Raw genomic sequence first — 12,972 nt, 5'->3', positions numbered from 1 at the left:
CATTAACGTTTTTTAAGTTTAACTTAATCACTGTAGCCTGCAAGCCTGAGAAAACCTGTAAACAACGGTGCTTGCTCTGTGAGCCAGTAACACCAGGGTTAACCCCTACTCTACCACGACAATTGTTCTGGGTTCTTTTACATGCACTTCCCATCCTAGTACAGGGGACCTACATCTTCAGCTTAATGACCCATCCAAAGGACAAAGCAATTATGGTAAAGATTTCTGCGCAAACTGGGACTCAAACCCACACTCTGCTGATCAGAAACACTAGAGCTTGAGTCCGTTGTTCTTAACCGCTTGGCCACCTCAGACAAGTCACCAGTTGTAGTTTATCCATTTTTCAATAGTTCAAATAATTACAATAAGTGGACTGGGTTCTTTTACAAGCATTACACAACTGTATCCAAAGGGAACAGCCTTAATGGTTAAGTGTCTATTATATAATCTCTCTCACCTGTTTATCAATGAAGTTGTTGTATTTAAGATCCTTGCCGTAGTGAAAAATGGTTACTGCACTGATGTTAAAGGCTTTGCCAAGCTCCACCTGACTAATGCCATGATGTCGCTGGCGTCCGATAAACTCCAGGAGGCAGTAGTTCAGGTCAGGTAGCTCCACAGATGGATCCCCAGTTGATCCCATTAACGTGGAGTGGCGGAGCTCAGGACTGGCTACTATGACAAGAGAATCACCCCATCTGAAGAAAAAAATACACAAATATACATTGTTTAAATCGATTGATTCCTTCACATAACATGTTAGCCCTTTTCACACTTATCTATTACCCACGGTTGCCCCCGGGAAATGATTGCTGATCTTTTCACAATACGATTGATTTACCCCCAGTCTCGCCCCCCCCCCTCCCAGTGTTTGAAACACATTCCTTCTATCCTGACAGGTATGATATTTGGTTCCCAAAAAGAGTTAGGAACATTTTATCAAGTACAAGGGATGACCTACATGTACACATGGTGCATGCTCTAGTAGACTTTTCAGGCTATTTAAACATTTTCAGCATTTTTTTTTAAAGGCAAAAAATAAAAGAAATCGGACCAGGAAGGATATCATGCCTGATCTGAACTGAAAGGACAGTGAATCTTACTTTTCTTGAATTTCTTCTAAGGTCATGACCTTGCTTCCATCGTGACCTCTGACCTCTTGACTGACATTGACCCTCTCTTTGAAGGTAGGGCACGATCCCTGTACGCCATCATTCTCTGCACTATTGACAATACAGACAGTGTAGTCCTTCCGTATAATCTGAATAGGTTTAGGGCAACGGGGGAGAAAAAAAGTTTGTACAACCTTAAGGACATTTGAATTCAAGACTCTAAATGCAGGAATAAATATTAATAACAATATTAATCATAGCATGCATTTATATAGCACTTATAACAAGGTTTCTAAACTTTGAAAGTACAATAATATTACATAATTTTAATTGAGATGAAAAAGTTTTATACTGTAACAAGCTTAGTTTTGAGTTTTGAGTTCAGTCCTAAATAAAAGAGCAGTGGTGCGGTCTTAAACTGCCATTCAACCCTTTAGCAAACATACCGCCCGGTTGCGCCCTGCATACCACTCGCACGCACAGAAGAAAAGGTTCCCTGGAACTATACACTAAAAATTGAAGCGTTCTAAAAATGCTCACTTGTGAAAATTGCATGCATTGAAAATCAAAGGATTCAGTTTTTGTGCACACAGTTAGACTTTTTGTGTGCAAATAATGACTTATCTGCCATCCCACACTATTTGTCAACCTGTCAGTTTACCCACTCAAAAATCAAAACAGTTTTTTAACAGAGTGTTGTTTAAGGGTAGTTCAAAGAAAAAATCAGCCCCTAGGCTGCTCCGAAGGTGATACCCAACAGCACACTGTACTGGTTCTCACTACGCTCTGAAAAATGGAGTCTTGGTGCAACACATTGTTATGCACACTAGCACTCAATTATCGCGATCCCCCGCTGGCTCCCTCCTCACTGGCTCCAGGCACATTACTATCGTCTTCGTCTTGCACCAAGACTACAGTTTTCAGAACGAGTTCTGTGTGATGGGGGTAATAAAACAACACATGCTCACCTCCTGATTAATCATAACAATCCCAGATCCTTCATCGACGTTAACATACTGGTGGTGGAATGTGGGCAACTCTCTCGGCTCTGGTAGACGATAGAACTCCACATCGCTGTTTGGAAAGATCCCACTCCATAGAAACTGCTTGGATTTGGGGTCCAGTGCCAAGGAGAACTTTGGGATCCGTTGCTGAAGCCGACACCATAAACAAGCTGGAGTGATCCCTGATTATTTGGTGATCAGAGTAAAAAATATTGATAATTCAAATTGTAAATTGTACTACAAAACCACTTGCGACCTTGGGCAATAGACCTTGGGCAATCAGTCACTTCATTACTTGCCACTTCGTACCTTAGGCACTCCATACCTCCGGGTCACTTTGTACCTTCTTACCTTCGTACTGTCAGACGAGTCACTTCATACCGTCAGCTAAGTCACTCCGTACTGTCAGCTGAGTCACTTCGTACTGTCAGCCGCGTCACTTCGTACTATCAGCCGCGTCACTTCTTACTGTCAGCTAAGTCACTTCGTACTGTCATCTAAGTCACTCCGTACTGTCAGCTAAGTCACTTCGTACTCTCAGCTAAGTCACTTCGTACGCAGCCGAGTCAATTCGTACTGTCAGCTGAGTCACTTCGTACTGTCATCTAAGTCACTTCATACTGTCAGCTAAGTCACTTCGTACTCTCAGCTAAGTCACTTCGTACGCAGCCGAGTCAATTCGTACTGTCAGCTGAGTCACTTCGTACTGTCATCTAAGTCACTTCATACTGTCATCTAAGTCACTTCGGACTCTCAGCTAAGTCACTCTGTGCTGTCATCTAAGTCACTTCGTACTCTCAGCTAAGTCACTCTGTGCTGTCAGCTAAGTCACTTTTTACTGTCGGCTAAGTCACTCTGTGCTGTCAGCTAAGTCACCTTTTACTGTCAGCCAAGTCACTTCGTACTGTCAGCTAAGCCACTTTGTACTGTCAGCTAAGTCACTTCGTACTCTCAGCTAAGTCACTCTGTGCTGTCAGCTAAGTCACCTTTTACTGTCAGCTGAGTCACTTCGTACTGTCAGCTAAGCCACTTTGTACTGTCAGCTAAGTCACTTCGTACTGTCAGCTAAGTCACTCTGTGCTGTCAGCTAAGTCACCTTTTACTGTCAGCCAAGTCACTTTGTACTGTCAGCTAAGCCACTTTGTACTGTCAGTCGAGTCACTTCAGGCCTGGGCCTGCCACCTGTTTGAAACCCCATACTGAAAGAGCAAATTTGAAAAACTGTTGACAGAGCCAAAACTGAAGCCCTGGTTTTGATAAGGCATAATAAAATTAAAAACATGTTAAGCATCCCCGCCCTTTTCCTTTTTAGGGGCCCCCTCCTTCTTGTTTTCATTATTTTTTTAATGAATAAAGGGTTACTTTTTAACGATCTCAGACGAAAAAAAACACTATATTGGAAGTAGCCCATTTTTTAATTAGATTGTGTCGGCCGACCATTTTTGGGAAACAAAAAGGCAGTCACTAAACAAGTTCATATTTGCCTCAGAGCTTAGATTACCTTCTAGTCCTTCCAGTGCTATTTCCTCCACACAAATATCATGAAGATAAGCCATCTCAACTGATGAGTCCCCACCTCATAGTCAATCACAAAAATCTGAGCTTCAATCACACACACTAAAAGGAAACAAAAAGGTTAATCAGATAATCAGATGATTCTTCAGTTGGAGGTTTAAGGCGGGTTTTGGGGGACTAAGAGGTTGTGCGAATTTGATGGATTCTAAAAAACTAAGTGACAAAATTGTTCACTTACAAAACATTTACATGTGATGTAAATCAAAGATATGAAAAATACTCCAAGAACTATATGAGACTCATTCCGCTATATCAATTTACAAATAGGCTCAAACGCGACACACTGTAATGGTCAAGATAAAACTAACAAATTACTTGAGAATAATTATGTTACCCACTCAACCCTTCTCAGTTCTACTACAACCCGCCATGCTCCGGCCACAAAAGTGATGCTGGCTCACACCTATAGACTTGATGACAAGACTAGCTCACACCATGAGGAAGTCGACCTCCATGCTCACATCTGTGCACACACAACCAACACACAGCGGCTGCAACACGCTGGTATACTGCATTACTGTCCCAACTGTAGACGCCCCAACTTAAACAATAAAGTTGGGATCAGTCCTAACTACAGTTGGGACGATTATCAAGTTGGGGCGGAACATCCCCCGATCTGATTGTGTATGTTAACACTCCTCAGCACTTAAATTAGTGAGTCCGGCACTTATGAGTTTTTTTCCAGAGCATCTACAAAAAATGAGTTTCAATGGAAAGCTTGTGTAATTTTATAATAACAAATTATTGCCATAGGTTCATTATTCAAAGTTGCTCGTTTAAACGTTGTTTTTTAGTGGGGAGGGTGTCAGTCATGTATTTGAATCCACTTTTTCCGAAGCACCTACACAAAATTAGTATCAATGGAAAGCTTGTCCTATTTTTAATTTGATAGTAAAAAAAATATGCCCGAGGTTCATTATTCACAAAGTTATGCTCGTTTAAACTGGTGAAGTACTCAATCAAGCGCACAGGCAAAATTGTCCTGCTTACCTGAGAAAAAAAAAAATCTAACTGAAGCACATTATCCCTGTTTTCGAAGACAAAGCACAGATTATTTGACAACAATAAGTAGAGTCATGAAATTGGGGGATGTCAGACAACTCGTCCGTTGGACAACTTGATGATGCTATTCAATTATTTACTAATGTGCAGTTTGAAGGAAAATTCGATGAGTGAACTTCTATTTTTCTAATCATTTTAGCGAGAGGGACTTTTATCACGGAAGCGGCCGTTCAGGTTTTTAACGCATAATCTGTATTCTTATTCGTTATAATTTCATACTACACAGCCTGAGTGGAGGAGTTGTCGATCCAAAGGAAAATGCGATTTTGCGAGCTTAGCCTAGGCATTTTTAGGCCCTCGGGTCAGAACGGAAACCAATGACCATGCATGACAATGACATGCAGCATCATAAGGTTTATTGCGAAAAGCAAAATATCAAGAGAGGGCGTTGTTGAACCCACACAAATATTACTTCTAGACACTATAAGGCTCCCCCTATAGTTTCTAGAAGTACACAAAGATATAGCAACACAACATACATCGCAGTCGTCGAGATGGTCGAACATGTCATTTTAATAGACCCATGAAAACTTTATAATACTAGAGGGCGCACTGGTGATGCTGGTTGCACAAACACGACGGGACCACAAGGAGACACACGCGCCATTTTGTACGAGCGTTTGAATATTAAGTACACATTGGCGAGTGTCAGTGTGTGTTGATAACGCTATGCGATGCTGTTTTATCAACTTACAAAATGGCTGCATGGGCACATGCCAGGCCGCATATAATGCCTTAGGTGCGTTTGCTCCGTCACAGCGCTCAATCAAACACGCAAAAATGGTAAACCGATGACCAATGTTTCTGGTTGGGGTCGCCAAAATGTACTCCAGTGCGCCCTCTAGTTCTTTATATAACTCTATGTTTTGACCCCTCTAGGAAACTATAAAGGCTCCCCTGTGAGCCTAGTATACAAATATTGACTGCTTCGAGCGCTATGGTTAAAACTATGACTGCCGAGGTGACCCCTGGAGCGTTCTATTTTCCCGAGGCGAAGCCGAGGGAAAATAGAATGCTCCGGGGATCACCGAGGGGTGTTATAATCTCTAGAAGTACCCTCTGCCTACCAACAATCAATTGCGGTTCTGAATCGCGATAAATGATCACCTTGCTTGGAATTTGGTTGGATCTCTACTGTAGTGTTTGTTGTAGTGAGCACAGCCCTCAGTCAGTGACAGTTTGCTTACCTTCCTTGCGATCAACAATAGTTTGGGATTCCCTCGTGTAGAGTTGGTAGGTAGTTTGTACCCACAGAAATGGCACAAGTTCTGCCAAAAAGTGAAGAAAATATGAACAATTTCAAAGTTCCAGACCTGAAGTTGCGCTGAGTGTTGTCGTTGACATGTGGACTGTGTTTTTAATTAATAATGCACCAACACAAAAATGAGGGCGCTATGCTGGTTTAACGGTGGAATTAATTTTTGCAGGTGAAAAATTAACGGTGGTGTTAAATACCGCCCTCTTACGTGTGGACATAAAGATAGACGTCATTAGACAAACAACACATGATGGATCATGTCAAAGGTCAATCTGTTACTTTCGTGCGCTGTATTGACAACCCGAAGCCTGATAGCACGGGGGTCGAAGGTCAATTGACGCGGCATTAAGCAAATGTAAGAGGGCGCTATTTAAACACACCGTTAAGTAAACTAACCCACGATTGGACCCTAGCGGGCGCTGTTCAAGGACACCGTTAATAGTTCCCCAAGGACAACGCTGGTTCCCTGTCATTTCACGGGTGTTACAATGGTAGGTCCAAATGAAACCAGTTGATAAACTTGCAGTACAGTAAGCTTTCAACTTCAGCTTTATGATTGGTCTGCTCTTAAGTGACGTTATGGTCACGGTCACCTACGTACATACTCTTTCGACCGTATGCCATGCGCTGACTCCTCCCATATAACGTATGTTATAAAGTTTGTATGTAAATCAATTGATGTGCAAAAATAACATAAACATGACATTTCTACCTCCATGGGATGGTACCGGTTGCACCATGGAGCTATAAAAAGTTTAAGTTATGTATGTGAACAATGAGGAAAACAGTGTGCAAGTAGTAAAATTGAGTAAGAATAAGTTTATTTATACAAAGTCCCAAGGCCAAATCCATGTGTGATATTGGACCCCCCTTTAAAAGCATTACCGCAGAAATTCCTTCACAACAAATAAAACACACTGAAAACATGTTAATTTAATAAACCTTTTTTTATTTAGATTAAGATTGACAAATCTTTCCAGCATTGACCTTTACATTATTTGTTTTTAAAGTGTACGAAACAATCCTTTAAAGGTTATAAAAACATTTACTTGGCATTTTGCAAGGTATGAACTATTAATTGCAGACAAAAGAAATAATGAGTAATAAATTACTGTTATGTCATTTGAGACAAGATATTACAGTCACCTGGAAGTGGTATTTTTTCAAAATAAAGCTTTTGTCACTATATGTGTTTTGATGAGTGGAATGTGAATAAACAGTTAATTAAGGTTTTTTAAAATCAGTTCTTATGTTATTTACAAATTTAAGAGTAGACCCCGACCCGAGAGGGCGCTGTTCGTGACGTCAATCGAGGCAGACTTTGCCTGTAATGCGTAGAGTAAACACAATTGCAAAGTACATGTGCGGACCAAGTCGTGAGTTTTTTGGGGTTTTTTTCCGGCAATGCCGAGCAGGTGTATTGCTGCTGAATGCAGAAAAACACTTTTTGAAATGTACCAACTCACGACTTGGACGTACATGTACTTTGCACGTGTGTTTACTATACGCATTGCAGGCAAAGTCTGCCTCGATTGACGTCACAATAGGGGTAGGCGGAGTCAGCCCCCCAAACAACTTTATATATTTTTTAAACATATAAATCGTGACAAACAATTACTAAAAAAATTGTTTTATTGTTCGTTGGCATATACTCTTATGTTTGTTTGAAAGAAAAAAGTTCTATTTCCAGGTGACTTTAAACTATTGGTGCCATTCCTTTTACAGCGATCAATCAATCAATCATTGTGCAAGTAGAGTGGAACCACTAGTCTATTGAACGTGTTCCTTTAAAGGCCGTGGACACTATTGGTTACTGTCAAAGACTAGCCTTCACAGTTGGTGTATCTCAACATGTGCATAAAATAACAAACCTGTGAAAATTTGAGCTCAATCAGTCATCGAAGTTGCGAGATAATGAAAGAAAAATAACCCTTGTCGCAAGAAGTTGTGTGCGTTTACATGGTTGATTTCGAGACCTCAAGTTCTAAATCTGAGGTCTCGAAATCAAATTCGTGGAAAATTACTTCTTTCTCCAAAACTATGGCACTTCAGAGGGAGCCGTTTCTCACAATGTTTTATACCAATAACCTCTCCCCATTACTCGTCACCAAGAAAGGTTTTATGCCAAAAATTATTTTGAGTAATTACCAATAGTGTCCACTGCCTTTAATATAAATTTCTCCTTATAATTTTTATACAAAAATATTATTTTTGTATAAAAAGCACAAAGATTTGGGGTTGAACAAAGAATTTGTTTACTTAAGTGGGACACGAATCAATGACCTCCAGGTTATGTGTCGCACTCTACCAACAGAGCTATCTAGGCCTATGCTGGAGGTTTCCCTATATTGTCCATTACTTTTTTTTTTTTTTGGGGGGGGGTACAACTGTTTACTGCAGTGTTGCCAGGGATCACACTTAAATTAAGACAGGGGATCACCTTTGAAGGGGATTCAACTTTTTATTTCAGATGTTTACATTATACGACACAAAGGCAGCTGACTGGGTCATTTTTGTTAATGATGTGAACAAAGAAATATTTAATAGAGTTGGACTCGAACCAATGACCTCCGGATTAACATGGCGGCAATCTACCAACTGAGCTGTCTAGCCCTATGTTGATGATCCCTTGGCTGCCCCATCCCAGGTATCATAATTTCGGTGTGATCCCTGGCTACACGACGGCAGTTAATGATTGCATGGCTTCTGACCAGCAACCCCTGAACAAAGATATTGACAAAATGGAGAAACAGCCAACAAAGGGTTACATCGCTCAGTTGGTAGAGCGCCGGCATGTTGTTAATCCCGAGGTCATTGGTTTGAGTCCCATCCTATCCCAGTAAATATTTCTTTGTTCAACCCCAAATCATTTAAACAATTTACCAAATCAGTTTCCCTTGTGGAGTGTATAGAGTAAAACTCACAAAGAGTCACTCTTTGTAGCATTCATTACATGTTTGAGTTTAGCCAAGGCCACCAGCCTTCTATCTTGCCATTGTCGTCTCTCCTGTAGTTGATCAAGTGGAAATCTTGCAGCACTTTCTGGAAAAATTTCGTCGCTTTTTTCTACCTTGAAGGTTGTAGATGGTCCAAATGATAAAGTGACTCTGTTGATAGTGGCACCGTGACGTTCCATGTAGTTGGCTGTACCTGAACGAGTTAAACATTTATCAGTGTCAGATTGTTAAACAGAAAGCCTTGATTTATTTAAAGACTTTTGCATATCTTGTTCACGAGGAGGGCCAAAAAGTATCTCTTAGGTTTTTGTTGTTGATAATTCTTACCCTCTGTGTTGAGATGAATTACTTTAAATGGTTCAAAAACACATACACTGTACCCCACATATTATGAGGAAAACACGCTAAATGAATATCAATAAGTGATGCTATTTAATTATTTACTGATGTGCAATTTGAAGGAAAATTTGATCAGTGAACTTCTATTTTTCTAATCGTTTTAGCGAGAGGGACTTTTATCACGGAAGTGGCCATTCGGGTTTTTAATGCATAATCTGTATTCTTATTCATCATTCATACTACACAGCCTGAGTGGAGGAGTTGTCGATGAATTTGCAAGCTGTGATAATGTCACTAGTGTGAAACAGAAATCAAGCGTGGTTTTGGTAATCAAAAACACAGCTAACACTGGATTAGAACAAGAAAACTAGACAGGGTGGGTCAGCACGGCCAAACTTCATGGATCTGAGCTTTGTCGAGCCCCATCAATAGTGCCACTATTGTCACTATTGATGGGGCTAAGGGTTGCCAAACTATGTGCTTTATTACAGTAACCATTCTCCACTTACTGTGCAAGCGCCACATTTCTGCGCTAGCTGTGTGAGCGAAGAATGCCTAGTAAACTGGTGGAGTACTCAAGCGCACAGGTAAAATTTCCCTGTTTACCCCGCCAAAAATATCTAACTGCAAGCCAGGCACATACATCTCTGCTTCCGAAAATAAAGCGCAGATAATTTGATAACGGTAAGCAGACTTAAAACAGAGTCATGAAATTGGGCCCTGATCGTTAACAGAAAGAACAAAAATTTCAATGTAATTTCAGTTACAACAAATTAGTTTCTAAAGACGTAGTGTGTACATACTGTAGTGACCTGTCTGCGTCAGATCCTCAACGACGTTCCAATCAGTTTCAATCAACTAGTTTAATAGTTGCGGTAACATAACCCTCCTCCTCACGAGTACATTATTGCATGTGATTGTAGTAACGTTACTGTTTACATCCCCCAATTTTTTATTAGTGTTTCCTTTGTATTTTTGACAGCGCACTTATTAATATAATAATATTATACATTTAAAAAAAAAAAAAAGTAAATAACTTATGCTGTTAGGCCCTCGGGTCAGAATGGAAACCAGTGACCATGCATGACAATGACTAGCCTTTTTCGAGGCTCATCTCATGAATAACGCCAGAGTGGCATCAAAAGCTGGCGTGTGTTTTAACCTTTGACCTCATTAATTCTACATAGAAATACGCAGTCAAATTCTATCAAGACAATGACATGCAGCATCATAAGGTTTATCCGAAAAGGAAAATATCAAGAGAGGGCGCAACACAACCAATGTTTCTGGTTGGGGGTCGCCAAAATACACTCCACTGCGCCCTCTAGCTAGCTAGTTCTATATAATATTTAATAGGGTGCATTCGATAAGCCTCCTTGCGCGACCTTGGCCTGTGGGTCAACCCCACAGTGAGCCATTGACAAGAGCTAATCAATTGATCTCACTTACCCTCCCAAGCCATAGTGAAGTGACGGCACCCCATGCACCTCGGATCACCCCGAAGTGACCCACTCCACAAGCAGGGCACTGGGCCCTGGGGCCTGACCCGGTTGAGTTGAGCCCTAACTGTCAAATCAAAGCTATTCGAACGAAGCGGGGCAGAGTTGACCCAGGGAAGCTAAACGAACGCACCCATATAACTCTGAGTTTTGACCCCTCTGCCTACCCACAAAACATTGCGGTTCTAAACCTTGGAAAAAATCTCTGCAGCAGCAGTGCTGGCTCATTTTGTAAGCAAAGTTGATTTGAATGACTGACACTGCACTGCGGAGTGCGGTGTTTGCTTACCTTCCTTGCCTTGGCAAGCGATCAATTCTAGTTTGGGATTCCCTCGGCGTAGAGTTGTAGTTTGTACCCACAGAAATGGCACAAGTTCTGCCAAAAAGTGAAGAAAATATGAACAAAAAAATTAATTCAAAGTTCCAGACCTGAAGTTGCGCTGAGTGTTGTCGTTGACATGTGGACTTTCGCTAAATGTGGACTGTTTTTAATTAATAATGCACCAACACAAAAATGAGGGCGCTATGCTGGTTTAACGGTGGAATTAATTTTTGCAGGTGAAAAATTAACGGTGGTGTTAAATACCGCCCTCTTACGTGTGGACATAAAGATATGACGTCAGTAGACCAACAACACACGATGGATCATGTCAAAGGTCAATCTGTTACTTATTGACAACCCGAAGCCTGATAGCACGGGGGTCGAAGGTCAATTGACGCGGCATTAAGCAAATGTAAGAGGGCGCTATTTTAACACACCGTTAAGTAAACTAACCCACGATTGGACCCTAGCGGGCGCTGTTCAAGGACACCGTTAATTGTTCAAGGACAACGCTGGTTCCCTGTCTTTTCACGGCTGTTACAATGGTAGGTCCAAATGAAACCAGTTGATAAACTTGCAGTACAGTAAGCTTTCAACTTCAGCTTTATGATTGGTCTGCTCTTAAGTGACGTTATGGTCACGGTCACCTACGTACATACTCTTTCGACCGTCTGCCATGCGCTGACTCCTCCTCCCATATAACGTATGTTATAAAGTTTGTATGTAAATCAATTGATGTGCAAAAATAACATAAACATGACATTTCTACCTCCATGGGATGGTACCGGTTGCACCATGGAGCTATAAAAAGTTTAAGTTATGTATGTGAACAATGAGGAAAACAGTGTGCAAGTAGTAAAATTGAGTAAGAATAAGTTTATTTACACAAAGTCCCAAGGCCAAATCCATGTGTGATATTGGACCCTCCTTTAAAAGCATTACCGCAGAAATTCCTTCACAACAAATAAAACACACTGAAAACATGTTAATTTAATAAACCTTTTTTTATTTAGATTAAGATTGACAAATCTTTCCAGCATTGACCTTTACATTATTTGTTTTTAAAGTGTACGAAACAATCCTTTAAAGGTTACAAAAACATTTACTTGGCATTTTGCAAGGTATGAACTATTAATTGCAGACAAAAGAAATATTGAGTAATAAATTACTGTTATGTCATTTGAGACAAGATATTAAAGTCACCTGGAAGTGGTATTTTTTCAAAATAAAGCTTTTGTCACTATATGTGTTTTGATGAGTGGAATGTGAATAAACAGTTAACTAAGGTTTTAAAAATCAGTTCTTATGTTGTTTACAAATTTAAGAGTAGACCCCGACCCGAGAGGGCGCTGTTCGTGACGTCAATCGAGGCAGACTTTGCCTGTAATGCGTATAGAGTAAACACAATTGCAAAGTACATGTGCGGACCAAGTCGTGAGTTTTTTTGTTTTTTTTTCCGGCAATGCCGAGCAGGTGTATTGCTGCTGAATGAAGAAAAACACTTTTTGAAATGTACCAACTCACGACTTGGACGTACATGTACTTTGCACGTGTGTTTACTATACGCATTGCAGGCAAAGTCTGCCTCGATTGACGTCACAATAGGGGTAGGCGGAGTCAGCCCCCCCCCCAAACAACTTTATATATTTTTTAAACATATAAATCGTGACAAACAATTACTAAAAAAATTGTTTTATTGTTAGTATGCATATACTCTTATGTTTGAAAGAAAAAAAATTCTATTTCCAGGTGACTTTAAACTATTGGTGCCATTCCTTTTACAGCGGTCAATCAATCGATCATTGTGCAAGTAGAGTGGAACCACTAGTCTATCGAACGTGTTC

The 12,972-nt window shown here is 40.5% G+C and overlaps 1 protein-coding gene across 2 annotated transcripts in view; it reads right to left on the bottom strand.

Annotated features, from left to right (window-relative positions):
- The window catches only part of LOC139954571 (general transcription factor 3C polypeptide 1-like), a 39,806-nt gene extending 33,715 nt beyond the window's left edge, over positions 1–6,091 (bottom strand). The window contains exons 1-5 of one of the 2 annotated variants that reach the window (XM_071954436.1): positions 5,861–6,091; positions 3,618–3,733; positions 2,081–2,298; positions 1,104–1,261; positions 458–698 (exon numbers count right to left, since the gene is read on the bottom strand). In XM_071954436.1, coding sequence (XP_071810537.1) covers positions 458–698; positions 1,104–1,261; positions 2,081–2,298; positions 3,618–3,672 — 672 coding nt within the window. In that variant the 5' untranslated portion in view covers positions 3,673–3,733; positions 5,861–6,091. The remainder of the gene's footprint in view (positions 1–457; positions 699–1,103; positions 1,262–2,080; positions 2,299–3,617; positions 3,734–5,860) is intronic. The other variant, XM_071954435.1, reaches the window with a different exon arrangement.
- Positions 6,092–12,972: the final 6,881 nt, after the last annotated feature.

This window comes from Asterias amurensis, chromosome 2 (assembly GCF_032118995.1).
Source record: "Asterias amurensis chromosome 2, ASM3211899v1".
NCBI lineage: Eukaryota > Metazoa > Echinodermata > Asteroidea > Forcipulatida > Asteriidae > Asterias > Asterias amurensis.
The sequence above is the reverse complement of the archived record's forward strand: the minus strand, read 5'-3'. Positions and strand labels throughout refer to the sequence as shown.